At 31.2% G+C, this 24,059-nt stretch overlaps 1 protein-coding gene and 1 pseudogene across 1 annotated transcript; both read left to right on the top strand.

Annotated features, from left to right (window-relative positions):
* Positions 1-376: 376 nt before the first annotated feature.
* LOC114170334 (GDSL esterase/lipase At1g71691-like) lies at positions 377-2,229 on the top strand (annotated as a pseudogene).
* Positions 2,230-19,143: 16,914 nt separating this feature from the next.
* On the top strand, positions 19,144-22,552 carry LOC114168788 (NAC domain-containing protein 73-like). Its single transcript, XM_028053735.2, has 3 exons — positions 19,144-19,813; positions 20,051-20,243; positions 21,574-22,552. The coding sequence occupies exons 1-3, from the start codon at positions 19,712-19,714 to the stop codon at positions 22,122-22,124; spliced, it is 846 nt and encodes a 281-aa protein (XP_027909536.1). The 5' UTR covers positions 19,144-19,711; the 3' UTR covers positions 22,125-22,552.
* The last annotated feature ends 1,507 nt before the right edge of the window (positions 22,553-24,059 follow it).

Here is a 24,059-nt window from a genome sequence, read left to right as displayed (position 1 = left end):
AAAAATACTATAGATGTATTTGATTGAATCGAATTATTCTATATCTAGCTACCTTCTAACTAATATAGGAGCTATATTTATACAAAAGAAAAATGAGAAATATAACTTTTAAAATTAAGAAAAAAAAATAGGGATGGAACTGAAGAGAGATGAAAAAGGAAAATTAAAGAAGAATTGGCTAGCCTTTACCAAATTTGAAAAAGAATAACAAAAAAATCTATTTAGGGCACAAAATAGGAGTTAGACAATGAAGCATGCTGAGAGATAACTAAATATATTTGAGTTGTACTTTTCATTATCAAATAGTAATGCTTACCATATAAACTATTATTTAAGAAATTATTTGCATTCTTGAATTACTCCAAAAGAAAACAAAATGGAAATAAGCTTAAGAAAGCTCTGGGTTATTTCCATACTCATAATCCAGCAATTTGCATTCTTGGCTGATGCCTCGCATTCTAGAAAGAAGATTGTTCCAGCTCTTTACGTTTTCGGTGATTCAACCGTAGACGCCGGAAACAACAACAATCTCAAGACACTTGCCAAGGCAAATAAATTTCCCTATGGGATTGACTTCAATAATTGTTCCACGGGAAGGTTTAGCAATGGCAAAACAATTGCTGATATTATTGGTAACTTTTCCACCTTTCTTCTGGAACATTGTCTTTGTCTCTATTTATTTGAGGTTTTGTGTTTCCATGTAAACATGAAAAACAATATTACCAGGAATTTTATGCATGTATTGTCTTTTGTAGCCATTAGATTGGGTTTGCCAATGCCGCCTCCATACTTGGGTGTGCCCAAGTCTCAAAGACATCAAGTAGTCACTGGACTTAACTATGCATCAGGCTCATGTGGAATATTGAATTCAACCAGATCAGTAAGATTCAAAATAAAAAATAAAAGGATTCAATATATTTTTTGGTCTTCAAAATATTTTTAAAAAATATGTTTCGGCCTTAAAAGTTGTATATGTCATCTCTATGTTTAATGAAAGCTATGTAAAATCCTTCCAACAAAGGATACATGGAAGTTATATTGTAGTCCACTGTGGAACTCCATTTATCATATGATAAACAATTTAAGTGTTGTTTATTGGAAATATTTTTTACATAACTTTCATAAAATACATGAACAAAATAGATATATATTTATTTTATAAAGAAATATAATTTTTAAAAATGGTTTCAAGGATAAAAAATATATTTAACAGATAAATAAAAATTTTCCTTTCAATTTATTTCTCATGATATTTTTATTTTGTGATGAAGGGAGATTGTTTATCTTTAGATAAACAAATTGAATATTTCACCTTAAGTGTGGACAACGATCTTCCAAGAAGCATACATAGCAAAACAAAACTAAGGCATTACTTAGCCAATTCCATATACCTCTTATCAATTGGATCTAATGATTACATGTTGAATTATTTCAAGTACCCAAATGAAACCAATAACAAATTAAATCCAGAAAAATATGCAGATTACCTACTTGAGCAACTGACTTCACGTATCAAGGTAATCTTTTAATAAATGTTTAGAATTATACTTTGATTTCTCACATGTAGTAATTGTTATATTTTAATGTCAGCTTTGAAATAAGTATTTTACATATCATAACTATTTATTTTTTCTCAAAGAATATGAAAAATGTGTTTCCTTCGTTTTTTATTTTTCCCTAGAGAATTTATGACCTTGGAGCTCGAAAGTTTGTGGTAAGTAGAATTGGTCAAATTGGATGCACACCAACAGTTAGTATAAGGACACCATATTCCCAAAAATGCAATGAAGATATGAATCAAAAGGTGAAACCCTACTCAGATAAACTTCCTGGGAAGCTACAAGAGCTGCAAACCCAACTCCCACATTCATTATTCGTTAATTTGGATAATTACAACTTCGCCTAGAAAATAAGAAATTCCCCTGAAAAATTTGGTAAACGTCTAACATTAATCTCTTGAAAAAAAATGACTCAAGAAGTTCGCGAGTTTTTTGCATTCCTCCATGATCATAACTGATACTTTTTTTTTTTATTATACTTTCAGGGTTCAAAAATATTTTTGACTCGTGTGTCCAAGGAGGGAAGCCTTGTGCAAACCGGAATGAATATTATTTTTTTGACTTTGCTCACCCAACTGAAGCTACAAATAAAATACATGCAAATGAGTGTTTTAGTGGAACTCAATTATGTCTTCCTTACAATATTCAAAAATTGATTCACGCTCATTAAATATTTGTACCATGTTCTTATAGAAATATATCATTATAAATTTTTGTTTATTATTTATTTTTCACGTTCTCTTGATGTATGATAAAGATGTTATACTTTGCTTAACTGCTTTATGTTTCTAAATCACTAGTGAAAACTGAGTAATTTACATTATATGATTTACACGTGAGAGAAGAAAAAGAAAAAGAAAATAGTGGGAGAAGGTGTTGAGATGGATAAGGATCAAGAATTTTAGAAAGTGGAGGATGATGAATAAATATGGAAGGTGGGTAAATTAACCAAACAATCACTCTACCAAGCAATTGCGAAATAAAGATTAATGTTTTTTCCTTTCAAAAGAAGGTGGATTAACTTAATACTACACATGTTTAACTATTTGTGTAGACGCTTGCAATGGATAGAACTCTAACTTTACAAAATTAGGCACACAAAAATGTAAACAAAAGTGATTCAAATAAAGATATAGGTGGTACACTTAATGTAATTGTTGAAAGGAGGAGAAAAGGAAAAATGGATGGCATACATTCGTACTAGGATAAGATGTTTATGAAAGAAGAAAATTATATAAAAGAAATGAAATAGAAGTAAAATATTGTAAAGTGGAAATCAAGTTTTTTACTCTTAAGATAATAAGAACTACCTAATCCAAACACTTGGTGGTATGAGAGTTGAATGAAGATATGAATTATGTATTCGAGAATTTATATTTTGAATTGCAATATTTTTAAACATCAATATTTTTTTCAGCAAAAAAAATATATATTAAAAGGAGCAATAGGGTTTTCCCAACCCATATACAAAAAAAGAAATACAAGGAAGGAAGTAAAAAGAAAAAATCTATCTCTAAGAGCAATGTCTTCCCATATTGGTTGCTCACAAAATTACATTAATATAACAAAAGAAAGAAAAAATAGGAGAGATCAGATAGAAACCTCATATACCAATTTTATTGCCATTTTGGTTCCTATAGAAATCATCAGCAAAAAGACTTCGCAACAATATTTAAAACCAAAAAAAGCCAAAACAACCCATCTCTACAAAAAATTTCCTACTACCTTGGTAGGTTCCTACCATACTAATTCCAAAATGATCTTCAGAAACACAAGCACAATATATAGGTAGTATTTCACTCTAAATCCATTGTAACAAAGAACAATGTAGTCCTGTCCCCACCCCATCAGTTAATATATTAGTCTACTAATATAGGGATGAGAAAAGAGCCTTCTAACAACCTAACCAAAAAAACTAATTTACCAAACAGACATAAGTTGTAGACACATGGTTGGACACAAACACCAATAAAAGTATGAAACATTTGTAATAGGATTTTTATACACTATTGACGACCATGTTTTGAGTTAGATTCAAGTGAACACTTCGTCACCATCAATTATTGCATTCTTGAAAATGAAATTGTTTCTTTGATTCCAAATACATTCCAAATGTTTTTGTAAACATGAAGATTGGCTTAATAAAAATATTGTTAAGGTTCTTAAACTGTATGATATTTCAAAATCTTTTTTCTTGATCAGTTTGTAAGTCTTCAATGTGTCTATCTTTAAAGCATTTTGTGGTTTAGACTATTTATTCTACATCTAATGATAACTTCTTTCATTTTTCATATGAGAGTTCACCTACTTGACACTTTGAGCTTAGTTGTGAAGTAGTATTATCATGACTTCCCTATTAGTTGTAATAGTTGTAATGATAGAAAAAAAATGTTAGTTAAGTAAGAGGGAAGCTTTGAGTTGTAATATTTGTTTCATGGTGAATTGTTTTTGTGGATGTAGATTAAAGTGTGTTAATACTTTAATTGAACCATATTAATCTTTTATGTATATCTTTCATTATTATCCATTGTTAACTAAGAACATAGGAATCAACTATCTCACCTAAACACTTTGTGGCATGGTAATTGAATTTAGATACAATTTATGTATAAAAAGGTTATGTTTTGAATTGTGTGATTTGTAAACACTAAAAATTGTAATTTGAAATCCAATACCTAAAAATATATAATCCATAACAACTACATAATAAAAAAAAGTCGTTATATTTATGTATATTTAGTGCACAACTTTAGCAACACAACCTTAAAAGAAATATTATAAGGAAATCTTGATAGGTGTAACTTTCATGACAACAAAAATAAGAATTATCTTATAATATACAAGGTCTTTGAACTACTGCGAGCTTCGATTTGTTCTTTGTTTTCATGTAAATATTCTTCATTATTAAAAAATATGGTTTTTAGGTCGGTTAAATTGTCAATGTAGATAAAGTCAACTTAAGTCAATTCATTCATGACAATTCATCTAGTATGGAATGAATGATTTATAGCCTTTCTTAGTTTTCTCTCGAGGAGAGGGTATCAAATGCACATTGGGCATGAATTGAAGGGAAAAATGATAAGTGTTCGATATGAGATAATTTTCAAATGAATTTGACACTTATCTTGTTTTGATTTTATTGAATTTTTGTAAATGACCCTAGTTTAACTTGTTTTGTAACTTTTGATACCAAGAAAGAGTCAAAGTGGAAAAGTGAAGAAATTAGATGAATTTGAAGCAATTATGTGAAAAACTAACATTGATGCAACTAAGCGACAAAGTTGAAGCTTGAGCCAAAAAAGCAAAACCATTGCAAAGGGAAACCTCAAACACTGAACCTAAGTCTAAGCCATGAAGACTCCTTCTCTAGGAAGTTATTTCATGAGTTGTAGCACCAGAGCATGAGGCTTGAGCCACTAAGGAAACCAAACTAAGAAGGAAACCTCTGCATCTAAAGGCACAAGTGTACTATTGAGCACTACCCTAGACAATTTATACAAATAGATTGGCACCCCTATTTAGACAAACTTTTTTAGGGGTTCTTTTGAGAGATATTTATAGAGATTTTGTAGACACTTACCTATGTACTTGGTGAACATTATTAGAGGGCATAAAAGAGGATGATTCTTCAATATCTTGTATTCTCTTCATCTATTATGAGGAGTTAAACCTCTCTAAGTGTTGAAGCAAAGATTTAACCTTTGGAACTCTCTTGTATTGGTACTGTTGCATTTATCAAAATATGCTTTTATTACATGTTTGTGAATTAGTTAATGCTTATTGTTGGATGAACTGATATCTCATCTTATTTCACTTGCTTGGGATTGAGTGGGAACTAGTTCCAAGTTATGGTCCAACTAATTCTCCTCTTGCTTTTAAATTCTAAGAATAGATCTAAGACTCTAGCTGGTTATAAAGTCTTAATCTTAATGCAGATGATTCATTCAAGCAGTCATTAAGGAATCATACTGAAGTTTGATGATTCTAGGCTCTAAGTGTCAAGGATAGACCTAGAGTTACATTCAAAGAGAACTCCTAAGACATGAATGTTTGCATCTTTGTAAATAATGATTGCATCAGTACAAGAGAGGAACAAAGTAGCAAAATCAAGCTTTAACACGTCTTCATTATCCTGAGGTTAACCTTTAACTCAAAATTGTTTCAACATATGTTTATTTCTCTACTTCCATAATAATTTTACATCAAACATATTTTCACTTTTTTTGTACAATTCAATTACTGTTTTATTCAAATCAAACTAGTTTGAACTCTGTGTATTCTACCAAATCCCTATGGATTGTTGTACTACAAACTACCTAGTATATTTGCTGGAAAATATTAATTGCATTGGAGTATCAACAAAACACTAACCATTTTGTATCTCTTCCCACTATGTTGATAAAAAAAATGTTCCAACTATTCTTATCATAGAGGGTAGAGAATCACATCACATCTATTCTCAAGGTATTAAACACAAATATTATTACTTATTTATAACTATAATAATAATTATTCATCAATACCAAGTTGATCTTTAAAATATCTTTATAGATATGCAAACTAAATATTTTCAAATATAAAAATTAACCAACAAAAAATACTAAGTCTTATAAATGCCATCTCAACCTTATAAAAATATTTATAATTTAATAAAATGTAATATAAGTATAACTTAGTACTGATTTATTACCCCACAAGAAAATAATGTATTGCAACAAAATAATCTAAGTTAACCCTTCGCTACTCCTTCCCAAAATCATTTTGTGAGGGATTAACTAGGGATTATTTCGTAGCTAAAATATAAGTAGCTAAATAGCAAGGAAGTTATTCCCTTATATTGTCTCAAGAATTTGTAGTGAATCTTACTTTAAAGATCCGTATCCATAGAGATTTGGAAGAAGACACAATGTTTAAACTAGTTTGATTTGAGAAAAATAGTGTTTGGGTTGTGTGAAAAGTGAGTCAAAACATATTTCAATAAAAGAGTGATTTCAATATATAATAAAAACGTGTTGAGGTCAGATTTCACCACTTTTCCCCCCTCTTGTATAATTCAATTATTATTCACAAAGACGTAATTATTCATGTCTTGGGAGTGCTCTTAAATGTAACTTTAGGTCCATTCTTGGCACCTAGAGCCTAAGATCATCAAGCTTCAGTATGATTCCTCAATGACTACTTGAGTGAATTACTTGTATTAAGATCATGACTCTATAACAAGCTAGATCCTTAGATCTATTTCTAGCACCTAACAATAGGAAGATAGTTAATTAAACCATAACTTGGAACCAGTTCTCACTCAATCCCAAGCTAGTGAAATAAGATGGGTGATAAGTTCATCCTAAGCACAAACTAGTTCACAAACATGTAAATAAAACATACTTTGATAAATAAAGCAGTACTAGTATAAGAGAGTTCCAAAGGGTTACATCATGACCTCAACATAAGAGAGGTTTAGCTCCTTATGATAGATGAAAGAATTACAATGTTTTGAGTAGCCATCCCCTCTTATGCTTTCTGAAAATATTGAAGAAGTATAGAGAAAGTGTTCCTAAAGAGCTTTCTAAAAGAGACTAAAATTAATCTCTCCAAAAAGTCTCCCAAAATAGGGGTACAACTATATTTTTATAAATTGTTTAGAGCAGTGTTCAACAGTGCACTTGTGGCTCATCAGTAGAGGTTTCCTTTCTATGTGGGTTTGGTTCTATGGCTCAACCTCATGCTATGATGTTGAGCTCCTGAGATAAATTCTTCGAGAATGAGTCTTCATGGTTCAACTGCATGTTTAGTGATTAAGGTTTTCTCTTCCAAGGGGTTTGGTCTTTGTGGCTCAACCTCAATTCTACTGCTTAACCGCATCAGTCACAGTTTACCCAGATTTCCATGTCTCCATTTTTCCACTTGGACTCTCTTATGATATTTAAAACTATAAAACAAGTTAAACTGAGGTGAGTTTAATAAAAACTTACCAAAATTAAAACAAGATAAGTGCCAAAATTATCTTAAAATTCATTCAAACTTGACCTTTATAAACACGCCCAACTTTAGACTTTATTTGTTCTCAAACAAGGTAAAATTTAAAAGACACAAAACATATTTCCATAAAAAAGGTTACCCAAAGGACTAAATACAATTGTTCTCTTAAATCATAAACAATGCTAATTAATCATGAATTCATTCAATTCTTTCAGAGAACACATGCAAAATTTTCACAAATTTAGAATATGTAGAATCACTCACATTTTTCTATGTTTGAACATCTATAAACCTTCCAACACAATGTTTACCCCATTATGGTTTTTGGAAGTTCTTTATGAATTTTGTACCTTATTTCTAATTACCACTTATACATAATTGGCATTGACACAGGTTTTTATAGGTTTATAATGTGGTTGGCCTATAAAGGAATATGGTTTTTCTAGAAAAGCAAAACTAATTGATAAAAAGTGATTAAAACAACATGCATACATCTTGCGAGTCTTTTCATCTCCTTTCTAAGCCTTTTCTTGGCTTGTTTTTTCATTCTTTTTTCAGCTTAAGTCTTTTCTTTCACTTTTGCACATTTTCTTTTTCTTGATACAATTTTATTTCACGAGGTGCATTCAGATTCATTTTCTTGGGTCTTTATGTTTTGTCAATGTTCTTGAGACCTCTTGTCCATTTGTTTGCTCATTTATGCTCAACCTTTTTTCCTTTACCTTCAATCACACATATTGGTTTTCTTCCCTTTGATAAGTGCAAAATGGTGGTCTTGAAAATCTTTTAGGCTTATGGTGTGTGTGTGTTTTAAGGCCAGGCAGCAAAGAATGATATATCAATAATTTTTTAGGTTGTATATTTGGCTTTGGTTTACAATTTTTCATTAAAAACACGCCTACTATGGATTATCTATATTATATTGTATTAGAAAAATTAAACTATTTCTAGTAAAAAGCTGAATTGTACCATTTTAAAGTTCAGTTAAGAAAAACTAAACCTTTAGTATTTGCAATTCAACTGCTTGAACCTCTTATACTATATTAAATTCAAGTATGGGGTGGTCTCTCTTCTGTGCATACTGTTAAGTGTAAGTTACTGTTAAATGCCAAAAAGTCAAACAACCTTATTCAAAAATCACCAAGTTTTCACAAGAAAATAAAAGAAAAAGTAACCATCAATTTAACGTGATTAAGTCTTTTTTAATTATAAATATTTTGTCATAATTGATTCAATATGACTAAAAAAATTATTTTTTATTAAATATTAGCATAAAATGTTGTATTATACACGCCCCATCAATTACAATGAAAAAGAGTAGGTATAGTAATTCACAATCCAATCTTATACACACTTTTTTCCTATTCTAATTATGAGAAGGTTTTTGTCTTTTAACTCAATATGAAATTGACAACTATTTTTGTTTAATACCTGGGGTATCTTTATTGAGAATTAGAAACTATTTTTATAAAATTTTAAAATCAATTTAAGAGAATAATTTCTTAGTAGATATTTTTCATACATAGAAAGATCAAATACCTATTAAGAAATATAGATATTTACCGGTATTTAATTTTTGTAATATTTATTTATGAGAAAATATGCATAATAACAATATTTTTAGTATAAATATATTTTTAATTTTAAAATATTGAAATTCAATTTTAAAATAATGGTAAAGGATAAAGTGGATATAATAAACTTTAAAGAAAATAAAATGCAAAAATAAATAAATAAACATTAATTTAAAATTATTGTACATGACTAAATATTACAAAAAAAAAAATACTTTAACTTAATTCGTTATTAATATATTTTAAGTTTATTAACAAAAAATTAAAAAAATTGTAGAAAAATTTCAACAATTTAAATTGATGTATAATTTATTAACAATTTAACTGAAGTACATTTTGATCCAAAAATGGTATATTTTGGTTCAAAATTAGTGCAGTTTACATTAAAAATCCTCTTAAGTTTGCATTTTGATCTTGAGCGTTTAATGCAGACTTAATTGAGACGCAGACTTACGAAAATTTAAGAGTCATATTACAATATGGAATATTATAAGTCATATAATTATAGTATAAAATATTATGAGTGTTCAGAATTTGTAGGAATTCTGAAGATATGAGAAATATATGATAGATATAAGAGATATGTTATAAGAGAAACTTTTTATCCTTATTCATATATTCTCTTTCTCTCTCTCTCTCTCTCTCTCTCTCTATATATATATATATATATATATATATATATATATATATAACTTTACGTGATTTTTGCTGAAAATAAAGTCACAAAATTATTGATCCAAAAATTTTTCCTTTTCAAATGCGGACTTAGGTGGAATGCGAACTTAAGTAAAGGTTTATTATAGTTCAAAAATAGTTTAAAAATAGTGTAGTTCAGTTCAAAAAGAAATACAATTTAGTTCAAAAATAGTGCAGTTTGTAAAACAGTTCATATTATAGTGTAGTACATTTCAGTGCATTTCATTTTAGTTCAGTTAGTTAGGACAAAAATAGTTCACTTCAGTTTGTTAGAACTGTTTTTCAATTCAGTGCAATTCAAGCATTAATGGTCCAATGTAGTTCAGTACGTTTTGTCCAGCCTCGTAGGATACTTCCAAGTTATTTTCTCTCCTAACTCACTATTTTTGGTTTCTCTTCTCACCTGGTTGGTTTCACTTATTTTGATACTTCTCTCAGTGTCATCCTAGCAATGTGTATTATCTATTCAATTTCAATTTGAAGAATTCCATGTTGTCTCTATATCTGCACGTATTGCATCTCATCACAATTTGACGAATTTACAATGTCATCAACACCTAATTTTGTTCATATGAATAAAGTTATTTTCAAAAAATAAAAAAATAATAATAAACAAAAATCGATGAAAAGTGATGATAAAAAAAGTTATTTTCGAAAAATTAAAAAAAAATAATAAATAAAAATGGATGAAAAGTGATTGAAAACCTGAATCCATTTTCATTAACCACCATTTTTCTTTTTTTTATTATTCACGGCCTCTATTCTTGTTTTCATACCATTTAGCATCATTGGCCCAGGTTAAATTTTTATGTCCCCACTTCCTTCTGTTTTATTTTTCTTTTTAGACCACCTCAAATACTCTCAACTCCACTGCTGCCACACGTGGCATTCTTTTCTTCCTCTCCCAACTAATTTTCTCTCAACACAAGGGTTGGATCTTCTCCATCATCGCTGGTGTAACAGAATCAGGGGCACCTACTACACACAACAGAAAATATCTCTTTTTCCACTTTTTTCACGCACGAAACACACTACCCAATCACATCTCTTTTCTATTTATTAAAAGAAAATCATCATCAATCATAGACACCACCATCAGCCATTGCCATTGCCATTCCATCCATCATCTTCGTATGGTTCACTCCACTGTTTTTCATCCATCAACACATTATCTTCCCCTAATTTCTCTTCCTCTTTCAATCCCCACTGCACATTATCAACACAGATTCTCCCTTCACCTCACGGCCAGACCACCCATTTTCATCTTCTTCACCAATACACACCGTCACAGCAACACCTACAGAGAATCCTACAACCTTCATCTTTCATAGAAAATAATATCATTGTCCTCGATCCTTTAACCTTTAATCCCACTTCACCCTCACACACGTAATCACCTTCACCATCTTCACAGAGGAGGCCCCAACCACCAAATACAACAAACAGAGGGGAAACAACACTTCGTTCATCACTTCCAACACTAAAGTTTCACACACAGCATAGATCAATACATTACGCCCAATCACAAAAAAAAAAACATGGACCCATCTTTCCTCACCATTCTCATCCCAACGGCCACCAATCAGGAAACAAAAATTGGAAAGAAAGAAAGCACATGAGGTGGCGCCAGCGATGATTGCTGCGGCGACAATGTCACCTTCCACCAAGGACATTACAGAACAAACAACGGCAACGCGCAGAGGCTCGTCGGAGTTGCAGAGCTCACCGCGGCGATGTATGGAAGAAGGAGAAACCCTGGTTGCTCGCACAAGAACTGGAGAAGACGGTTGCACTGGTCATGCCAACGACGGCCACGGTTATAGACGCAGGTGCGAAGGTCACCGGAGATGGAGGTGTGGTAGAGATTTGGGAATATCTCGCGCGTTGAAGAAGAACAGGGAAGAAACCCTCGCGTAAGGAAATTTTAAGTGGCACCGCCGGCAACACACTCTGGTCGCGGCGGCAGCGCCGTTGACAGTGGCGGTTACTGGCGCTGCATCGGCGGCGTCTTCAAGAGCAGTGGCTGCCTCCGATTGCGTGAGAAGGGAGAAGTGGAATCGGCATCTGCGATCGCGGTTGCAGCGGCGCCGGAGACGGTGGCTTCAGGAGCCCCGCATTGAAGCTGCTCAAGGTGGTTGCTGCCCCTGGTTCCACGTTTGGCATTTGGTGAAGAGGGGAAGAAGCCCCTACGTCGTGTCTCGAAGAAGAAAGAAGAAGAGCGTCTGAGCTTGGGCTGGACCACTTTCGCTCCTGGTACTCCCCGGTTTCACCTCCACACGCCCTCTTATTTCTTTTGGGTTTGCTTTTATGTTTACTTCGTACACTCCTAATCTATTAACACTACACCCCTCTGTCTTTTATTATTTTGGGCCTGCTACCCTCATTATTACTGTGCACACATTTCACAAATTGATTCATGCACCACACACACTTACATGATGCACCCGTCTTTTCACTTTACCACTTTTGCCATGTTTTTATTTAAACCCATTTTTTACACATATGTTTTTTTCTAAAATAAAAAAACAACAAAAATATTTAAAAATTATAAAAAATTACAAAAATAAAAAATAATGTTTTGCATTATCTTCTTCTTTTGGATGTATGTAGGACTATTTGTGTGATGTTCTAAAAAATAAAAGTATAATACTTGTGTGATTGTTCGTGTCGTCCTATTATCTAATTTTTTTATAAATAATTAAAATATGTATTTAAAGGTATTAGTAGTCGTGTGATCATCCATGTTGTCCTTTACTTGTTACTTTTTCTTTTCTTAAAAATATCAAAAATGTACAAAATGCTTCAAATTTAAAAATCAAATCAACATTTCTCAAATAGTTAAAAGAAATATACAAGCCTCATACTCCATTGTGAATGGAGATATCTAAGAACGAGGATGAATCCTTGTCGAACTCACAAAACCAAAAAATAATATTGTTGTTTCCTTTCTACATTTTTCTCTCATTATTTTCAAGGAAAATTAAACATTTTGAAAATCACATCAACTTTGCACATTTAATTAAAAGTATCATTCTTGACCATACGCGGTAGGGTGCTAATACCTTCCCTACGCATAACTGACTATCAGATCCAAAATCCTATTTTTGTAGACTTTATTTTTTATTTTATGGTTGTTCATAGTTTTTCCAAAATAAACCATGGTGATGTTTCTTCTGGTTTGTCATTCATCGCTATTTCGGTTGCAACACAATCTAGTTCCTTTTCCAACCAAATTTTCAAAATGATTAGCTAGGCCACTAGAAGTTGCTCAATAATAACTAACTATCAACAAATTAAAACTAAGTGCAAAAAATTTAAAATGCAGAAAAAATAAAGTGTAGAAAATTTAAAAGGAACTCTTTTTAGGGTTAAATTAGTGGGGTTCTCCATCTGAGGAGTTAACATCAAAGAACTCCTCATCCACCCCAACTTTTTCTTTCTCAGTATTCTTCTCAACAATGTAAGCCTCCTCTTCAACTCCCTTTTCAGCCTCTTCTTTTGCTATTTTAGCATCTTCTTGTTCAATCTTTAGCTTAGACTGGTTCATCTATTGCTCAGTGGTAGGCACCTCAACATAGTAGCAGGGATATCAAGAGCAGAAGCAGCAGTTGCATCTTCTTGCATATGTTCAAATCCTCTAGCTTGGTGAGTTGCTCCCTTAGTCCAAGGGAAACATGGACTTTTCCCAAGCCATGCCACAAAATTGTTGAATTATTGAGGAGTGATGCAATAGATGGGTTTATTATGTTGAAATTGAGTTATAAATTCAAATAAAATCTGATAAGGGCATTGTGCCCTGTGGCTTACTGAAAATTGTTGTTGTATAGTGGTAAACTAGAGTGTTGATTGTGGTGTTGTTTGGGGCGTTGATCTATTTAGTGATTGTGTTGTTGGTGCAGGCTTTCTAGCATTATCCAAGGCATTAATGGAATTTTTTTATATAAGTTTAAGTAATTGGGAGCCTTAGCTTCTTTTTGGGTGTGTTGGGATTGGCACACGCTACATCTTGCAAAGCCTAATGATCAAGCTTGGAAAACTGAGGGTTCTTGTTATGCCTCTATGTGTGGTCTGTGAGATAGTTATCTTAAAGATATCTTCGGTGATGATGTTTGTTATGTCCATCATATAACTTCTCATGGTGCAATACAACAATTGTGCCTTTTTAAACATGACTCTAAAGACATGCGAATTTGGGATAATATTACACACAAAAATGTGACCCAAATTTGTGTGAAGGTCTTCATGTTACCCTTATTCAACATCTGGGGTTGACCATTTTTCCCTAGCTTAAGTGTATGACAAGTCACATAGAATAGATAAGTCACTTGCTCCAAGTTAAAGTCTTTCATCATATTATAAAATTCATTTCTCTTATTATTAGATGTAATTCTAGGTGTCTCCAGGTGCTTCCTTACCGTATCAATGAGTCGAAAGCTTGGGCTCGAGCGAACCCTGTAATGTATTTTTGTATTGGGAAAGATTAATTGAGAAATTTCAGTTCTTAACTAGAGGACGAAGATGAAATGCGGGAAGTTTGCTTGGTAGTTTCAAAGATTGATAAGTTTGGGAAATTTTGAGGAAGAGAGAAGGTGGAGAGAATAAAGGTTTTAATAATGAAGTTAAGTGAAATGAGCTTTAAAATGAAGGTTCCTTTAGTTTCTCCATGCATCTCTTCACTTTCTTCACACTATTTATTTTTCCAGAATGTATCCTAACTAAAAAAAAATTATATAACTATAATGCAAAACATAATTTAAAAGAACTAATTATTTATGTTGGGTTTTCTCCTAATAACGCTTGTTTAACGTCTTGAGCTCGATTCCTTATTTAGGTGTCATACACGGTCTTTGTAGTGAGTCTTACAAAGTCAACACCTTGATATTCCTTGAGTATTTGTCTGTTTACAAGCCAACTCTTCTTTGTCATAGGATCTTCAATTTCAACAACTCCAAATGGCTTAACTGTCTTGACAATGAATGGTCCAGACCATTTGGACTTTAATTTTCTTGGAAACAACATTAATTTGGAATTGAACAATAAAACTAGATAGTTTAGTTTGAATTCTCTCTTCAAGATCTTTTTATCATGATAGGACTTCATCCTTTTTCTTGTAAATGCTAGTTGATTCATAGGCATGTATTCTCAATTCCTCTAACTAATGCATTTGAAATTTTCTCCTCTCACCAGTAACTTTTAAATCATAATTCAAGGTCTTTAAGGCCCCAAAAGCTTTGTGATCTAACTCCAATGGTAATTGACAAGTTTTGCCATGCACTAGTTGGAATGAAGTCATACCTATAGAAGTTTTGCATGCTATTCTATAGGCCCATAAAGTATCATCCAATTGTAGTGACTCATCCTTCCTTGAGATTCAAATAGTCTTCTCCAAATTCTTTTGAGCTGTCTACTAGAAACTTCTGCCTGTCCATTGGTCTAAGGGTTATAAGGTGTAGCTACCTTATGCCTGACGTTGTAATGCTTAAGCTCAAGCTTAAGCTACTCATTGCAGAAATGTCTGCCTCCATCACTTATCAACATTCTAGGTGTTCCAAATTTGTAGAACATGTTTTTCTTGAGGAATTTAATGATAGTCCTTGCATCATACCCTAGTAGTCAAATATTTCTACCTCAATTATGCCTTGCATGGCTAGTTTGTGCCTCTTTGATGTACTTCCAGTCCTTTGGCACCTATCATAACTTTTACATTCATATGCATCCACTATTAAATTGTCCTCCATAAGGTGAGTTGTGACAGCGCTAGAGCATATCTCTAATTTCCTCCTCTTCTTCAACATCATTTCCTTGTGCCATATTCATCATAGCCTTTCCAAGAGGATCTACAATTGAGAATTTTCTTCTTGAATCCATATATACCTTATCAAGCATGTCCATTCTAAAATACTCATTCTTTTTTGTTGGGTCCTTCGGAGCTTCAAAGACATTAAAATTAACCTCATCATCTTGTACTTTGACTTTTAGCTTCTCATTGTTCATATCAATGATGACTTTAACAGTTTTCATGAAGGGTCTACCAAGGACTAAAGGAACTTCAAAATCTTCCTCCATGTTCATTATCACCAAATCAATAGGAAACTAGAACTTATCAATTTTCACCAAGAGATCTTCCACTATAAGGATGCTTTACTGTTCTGTCAACCAATTACAAGGTCATTTTGGTTGACAATATCTCTATGTCGTCCCTAAATCTTTTTAGCATTGACAATGACATTAAATTGATGCTTACTCCAAGATCTAACAAGTATTTTGCCATTATCAAGCTTCCTATGGTCACAGACAATGTGAAACTACTTAGATCACAGTTTTTTCGAGGCAATGATTTATAAGTTATAACACTACAACCAACCTCTAGTTCAACGCTTTTATCTTCATGAATCCTCATTTTCTTGGTTAACAAATCTTTCACGAAGTTTGCATATATTGGCATTTGTTCCATGGCTTTAATGAATGGAACATTGATCTACAACCTTTTTATCATGTCTAGAAATCTTGTAAATTGCCTCTCTTTGTCTTTTATAGTAGGTTCATGAGGGTATCAAATGTGTGTAACAAGGGGATTTTCCTCCTTTGTAATTTTCTTCATCTTTTCTCCCTCTTTTCTCTTTCTCTCAATGCTTTTTCTCTTCTCTTTTTCTTTTTCTACTTTTACTCATGCCTTATTCTTATAGATATCTCCCTTATTCTCCTCTGTCGAAGGCAATAATAGTAGAGCAATGTCCTCAAACAAACTTAACACTGAAGATGTCAAAATGGATTTCAAACTAAATTGACTCACATAACCTGCACGTTAAGTAGATTTGACCTAGATTGATGGTCGGTTGACTTGTAACCCACCACCGCAAGTTAACCAACCCTTTATTAGTTTTTTACCATTTTTTCACAAGTCTTTTATTATAATTATTTACTACTTTTAATTATATAGGTTGACTATGTTAAATACTTTGAATGTTTAATTTATTTGTTTAAATAGTTTCAACTACTATCTTTATAATAATGATTACAGAAATATGTTAACAATTTGATAGTAGTGCTATAAAAAATGAATTGAGTCAATCTACTATGATTGTACAATAATAAATATATAAATTAAGTCAAAATAATAAAACATTCTTAATCGAGTCAACCCACTAACCCACCAATCCATGGTGGGTTGAACTGGGTTAATAAAATTTTAGCTCACAAAAAAAGTGAGTTGAGTTGAGTTGACTCATTTTTAGCTTGATCCGTAGTGAGCCAACTTGTATGAGCTGAGTTGGTTCACTTTGACACCTTTACATAATAGCCACAATGGATATGGATGCAAAATACATAAAGAAGTCACCAACAATACTTATACACTTGCTTAAAAGAGATGCACAATTAATGTGAATAACTTGATTAACGTTATTTTAATGGGTTTGAAGTTAGAACATTGGGCATTTGTGGAAAAAAAAATGAAATTAAGAAACAAACCCTGTTCTCTAAGGAAATTAAAACTCTCGTTCCTTTAGTCCTCAATTGAGAAATGAAAAATTGGTTCAAATGTTAAACCCTTTTTCCCCTTAAACATTGACTAGGAAACTTGTTGTGATACACTCAATAATCTCATATCATTTATGAATCAAAATAAACAATAATTTTATTCACTTTCCTCTTTTAACCTTCTAAAGTATCTTTTAAAAATAAAATTATAATGGAAATCTGAGCTTCAAAATAAATAATACTTCAAATATGATAGCGAAGTTACTTAAGATTTAAAAAAAAAAAAAACTTAAAGTTAAAGCTCAAACTTCCAAAATAATGCAACTCATTAAAATAAAATAAACTTATTTGTCGAACAAACCTAATTTGGTGAATCCGAATTTTTGTAAACTAGTCAAATTAACAAATTAGAAATTAGCTTATAAGCTTCTCGAATACACTTTAATTGATAATTATAAAATATAAATTATTGATTATATTTTTTAATAATTAGGCATATTAAAAAATGGCTAGACTGTTTTAAATACTTAAAACCTTAGCCTATTTAATTAATAAGTGATCCTCAAAGTCATCTCTATTTACCAAATAAAATTTCCTCTTCCATGTATCTATACATTTCATACACGTTTATCTAATACTAAAGTCACCCGCATTTAATTTGATTTACATATATACAGTTGAATTTTCAATATCCATGGTAATGTACTAAATTATATAATTAAAATATGAAGTTCTAAATAATTACTAGAAGAAATGCATAAAATATGCAAAATGAATTTCTATTCAAATTAAAGAATATGTGAAAAAAGCAACCTAATTCTCCACCTTTCTCGTGTAATTTATGACTAGAAAGGCATAATATTATTGCTACTAATAAGATGAACTAGAATATCAGCTTATCATGTGCACTCGCACGGCAAAATCTGCCCTATTCAAAACACTTATCATTGCAACGAAAATTACATTCCAACCAATTCAGTGGAAAACTTTTTTTTCAAAACAAACAATCTGCACGTTTGTAGTGGTTGGTCGTACGGATTTATATATAGCATAGACAACATTTAAGAAAAAACAAGCTTATTTATATATATATAAGCATGTTTCATATTAGTTGAAGTTATTTGAACAAACATTTTAATTTTAATTAGACTATTTTAAATATAAAATCAACACTTAATTAATTTCATGGCAAGGAGACCAAAAATGAGGAGTCATAATTGTTTTCTCCTATATATAGAAATAGAAATGCATGAAATGGATCGATCGGAACTCCACAACTGCCAGCACATAAACAAACGTAGGGACAGTACTTCCAATCTTAGGGAAACTCATTAATTTATGCAAAAACCTGTCTTGTTCATCTGTACAAATCACTACGTGCAGAATGAAGTTGAGAAGTAAAGTTCTTATTGGTGGAAGAAATGTTGAAAAATGTTGGAGACAATTTTCCAGTATTATAATAATTATACTCTCTTGACACAAGATCACGTTTTGTTTGGCCATATGGCAAAAGATAATGTGTATCCCTACAACCATTGTTGACATTGAGAGCTATAACACTGTCTAGGTCACCGTAGAACATGAAAGAGAGAGATAAGGGTTTCTTAGTATGCATGAGAAGTCTACGTGAAGAAATGGAGTTATGGTTGGCTGAAAATGTTTCACTTTTATTTAATTTTTTTTCTTCTGGTATTTATATATATTTTTAACTTTATCTACACTCCAGGGTGACATTGGACCTAAATTCTTTGTGCTTATACATTAGGTTGCCCTAATCCCACTCAACTCTCTATCCATATTATAATTGTTTCTTTTCAAAATATAAACCTGATTTGTTTAAGAAACTGGTAAGAGCTAGCTTTAGTGAGAGTAAAAGGGACAAAAACACTTGCAAAAACAAAAGGGGAGGAAAAACCTACATTTATTCTTCTACAAGTTTTCACACACACCATGTACAAAGCAGAACCAAACTTGAGATCAAAGCAATCCCATTTTTTTATTCTTATATGTTTCCTGTTCAACCAACCCTCTTTCTGATTGTTAATCTCATTCTCTATTTAGATTTTTGAGCATCTCTTTCTCACTTTCTCGTTAAGTGCAAGCACAGAGGTTGGGGAAACCACTGCAATATTATTCACGACTCATGCAAAAGTGAGGGAGAATTTAATTCCTTCCCACCACTCCTTCACAAGTAGTGGCATGAGGGTGCAAGCTTTAGAAGAGACAAGTTTCCCTTTTCTACCTTTTTTTAATTATTACTACTTTCAATCCCTCTCTTAACTCAAACGTTTCGCTCTCTCTCTCTCTCTCTCCTTTAGTTTGTGTTCCTTTTTGTTTTATAGCAGCAGAAGAGAGCGAAACCAAAGAACAAAAAGAGGGTGTCCATAAATGGAATGAGTGAGGAAAAGAAGAGAAAAAAACAAGAAAATGACTCAGTGCAGTGACCCTAACGTCATAGAGGAGGGACGAAAGGATAGCTTAATTAGAACTTGTCCTACATGTGGTCATCATATCAAATGCCAAGAACAGGTTCTTCTTCTTTTTACTACTCTAAAAAACTATCAACACTTTTGTTAATAAACATGTTCATTATGTGTATATATCATTGGTTCATTTTGTTGAAAGTTTCTTATCGATTATAAATAAGACAATTTCATACTATATAAGAGAGTATAAGCCAGTTTTGTAGAGTTAAGATAGACTTAAATCACCTCTTAATACATTTATCAGTTTTTTTTCCTTTTGTGGCAAATTTTGATTTGTCAGGGAGGTGGAATTCATGATTTACCAGGACTTCCTGCTGGTGTGAAGTTTGATCCTACAGATCAAGAGATTCTTGAACATTTGGAAGCAAAAGTGCGATCTGATATTCACAAGCTTCATCCTCTGATTGATGAGTTCATTCCCACTCTTGAAGGCGAGAATGGAATCTGCTATACTCACCCAGAGAAGTTGCCAGGTCAAATAAAATATATAAATATACAGATCCTGTTTGATTCTTTACAATTTCTCAAATGTTTCTTCATTTCTGATGAGTCTAATTAATATTTAAAAGTTTACATTTTATTTGGATAAATTTCTCTCTCTATATATGTCAAAGAGAAGACTTATAATTAATAGATTATGAGAAAAATCTGTCTTTAGTTATGCCAAATAAGTTACATTATTATTAAAGCTTCACTGTTATGAAATTTATATTGACTTTGCAACACATATATATCAGTTTTGTTGGAGCAACAATTTTGTGGCAGATGACCATTTACGTTATTAATTTTAAGTAAATTATTTATATTATCTTGTATATATCCTCTGGACCAGTGGCGAAAGTAGAACCATATAGATCAATGTGTCTTTTTTTCTTTTTCTGGGGTGACAATATATATAATACTTTTATGCATGAACTTTAAGGAAATAAAAATTTTGAGGGTGATATTACCCTTCAACTAACCTAGCTATTACGCTCTACCTTCTTATTTCCTTTTCCTTATCTTAATTATGCACGTTGTACTGTTCTTCTGTCAGATGATATTATGCTCTCATTGAAGACAGGTCCAATTTTTAGTTCCTCATGAAAAACAAATATCAAATCTTTATCAGTGAAGTGTTTACATTTGATTTTTTCATTGTGTCTCGAACAGATGTAAAGTGTTTACATTTGATGCTTTCCGAAAGAAAACATGCATGTCAGAAAAAAAAAGAAAAAGAAATATTTTAGAGAGGTGGAATTAAACGTAATTAAAATAGAGTTAATTATGTTTTTAGTTCCTTAATTTTTAATAAAAATTGAAACTAGTTCTTTTGAAAGTTTGATCTAATTAATCTCTCAACTTTAGAATTATCTAAATTTGATCTTTTAATAATTTTTTTAAAGTTTATTTGATGATTCAGATTTATTTCATGATAACATTTTAATTGTTTACGATGACACACTTAATTGAAAAATATATTTTGAAAAATTTAGAAAAATTTAATTATAAAAACTAAACCACACAGTTTTAAAATTAAAGAATTAAATTAGGTCAAAATTTTAAAGATGAACTAATTCTATTTCCATTAAAAGTTAAAGGATTAAAAAATATTTAATAATTTATGATTTAATTTTATAAAATTGACACGCAAGAAATTATGTTCATTCATTTATATTTTATGAGATTATCTCATCCTATGTATGATATTTCTAACAAAATACATTACACTAAAATATGTTTAAAAATACATTAATTTTATAATATGTTTTGCAATTGGATATTGACATATCTACTTTCTTCAATGGAAAAAAATTTGTGCAGGAGTTAGCAAAGATGGTCTGATTCGGCATTTCTTTCACAGGCCTTCGAAGGCATACACGACAGGAACAAGGAAAAGAAGAAAGGTGCACTCAGACGAAGATGGCAGCGAGACACGTTGGCACAAAACAGGAAAAACCAGACCAGTCTACAATAGTGCCAAGTTGAAAGGGTACAAGAAAATCCTCGTACTTTACACAAACTATGGAAAACAAAGAAAGCCGGAGAAAACAAACTGGGTCATGCACCAATACCATCTTGGCAGTGATGAAGAGGAAAAAGAAGGGGAATTAGTTGTGTCTAAAGTTTTCTACCAAACACAGCCTAGACAGTGCAATTCCCTCATCAAAGACTCATCAGTTTCTGAGAAACACATGAATAAGGGTCAAAATGTGCATGAGGTGATCAATAACAGAAGCAAAAGCAACGGTTTTGTTGAGTACTACCATTCAAATTTCATCTCATTTGATCAAAGTGCTCAACACAGACCAAGCACTGCTCAAGCAATTTCCCATTTTCCTGTTCATGAAGGTGCTCCTTTCAACATTCCTTGAATGAAGAAATGAAGAGTTATTATATGGTGAAAGGTAAGAGGCCATGAGAGAAACTATATTAAATATATATATACATAGAATTCATAATGCTGAGGCCTTTCAATTATATATTATTATAAAAAAATAAAATAAGTTAATTAACCTACTGTAGTTAGGAGGGGGAAAGGTGGGAAGAATAAAGAGAGAAATTGCTTCATTTGAAAACTAATGCATAGATACTCATATTATGAGGTTGGGAAGTAAAGAAGAAGATTTAGATGTAACACCTTTTTTTTTTTTTTTTTCTCTTTTCTTCCCTCTCTATTTTTTAGGGTACTTAGCTTCTACATCTCATGCTTTGTACAGTAGATTGAAAGGCATCATGCCCTTGCTTGTGTACTTAAAGACTAACCATCAACCTGTACAAACATGACTTTCACCTTCTTCAACTACAGAATCTGTTTCTATGTCTTTTTCCCTGAAAGTTTTAAATGGTTGAAAACTTAATCATATTTATTGTCTTTCCTAACATAAATAGACTTAAGATTTAACTGTGTATACTTGTTATATGTGAATTACAAACTATTAAAATAACAAATGCAATCCCTTTGACTTCGAAGAAAATAAAATTGATTGTTCTATTAATTATATTTATGCAATGTGAAGTTAGAGTGTCAATGCTATTTTGTATTAGGTCATTGATGCTTTTTCTTCTTCTACTGTTTATATAAATCTAGTTATGTCGTTTATTACACACGCGCGCGCACACATATATATATATATATATATATATATATATATATATATATATATATATATATATATATATATATATATATATATATATTATATTCTTTTAATTATACAAATGCGTATCTTGGTGTTTTCACTGTCAAAATTGTAATTTTATAAAAGCATGCCTCACAACATTAGACAATTCTATAAATAATATAAATTATATATATATATATATATATATATATATATATATACATGAAAATGCTTCATTTTAGCAACTAATTTTAGTCACAAAATTATTAGTCATTGACCAATTTATATGCCAATTTACAAAGTAAAAATATTGGTTACTATAATAATCACTATCACGAATAAAAAATTATAATTGGTCACTAAATTAGTCTTTAAAATTAACTACTATAGTTTTGACTACCAAAGGAAATCGATTACTAAAAATTAGCTCTAGATTTTTACTACCAAAATGACTTAGTTTCTAAATTTAGTGGCCAATTATAATTTTTTATTTATAATAGTAACTATTTTAGTAACTAATAATTTTTAAATTTTTAAATTGGTTTCTAAATTAGTTACAATAGTGACTAACAACTTTTGATCACTAGAATTGGTTACTAATTAATATATATATATATATATATATATATATATATATATATATATATATATATATATAAATTCAATATAATTTTTTATCTTTTGTTTTAGTTAATAATTATAAATCAAAATTAAAAGAAATAAAAGCTGAACAAAGCTATTAAAGTTAATATTAATTAAATAACTTAAGTTTTATGTGTTGTGGGTTAGATCTATGATTTTTTTATTAAATTCAAACTAAACCAATTCGATTAATAGTAGGTTTTTAACGTGCCATTTAAAAACTAACCTTAAATAAATGCAACGTCACACAAAATAATATAAGACACTAGTCATAGAGTATAACCACTACTCCTTACAGTTATCCCAAAAGAAACCAGAGTGAACTAGGGCACACCACGATGCCATTAACAAAGTCTAATAAGGGATTAATAGTATTTCAAAATAAAGCCCGATGACGAGACAATACATGGGCCATAGCCCTAAAAGAAAAGCCCAAATAAGCGAATCCAACCTAGGCGGGCTATGCAGCGGAGTCACCATTCCCCTGTTGACCACAAGGATTTCTCGCATCTGCTCACATCAATAAATTGATGATCATCGCAA

This window comes from Vigna unguiculata, chromosome 11, assembly GCF_037176805.1.
Source record: "Vigna unguiculata cultivar grain cowpea cultivar isolate G323 ecotype 2 chromosome 11, ASM3717680v1, whole genome shotgun sequence".
Classification (NCBI taxonomy): Eukaryota; Viridiplantae; Streptophyta; class Magnoliopsida; order Fabales; family Fabaceae; genus Vigna; species Vigna unguiculata.
The sequence above is the reverse complement of the archived record's forward strand: the minus strand, read 5'-3'. Positions and strand labels throughout refer to the sequence as shown.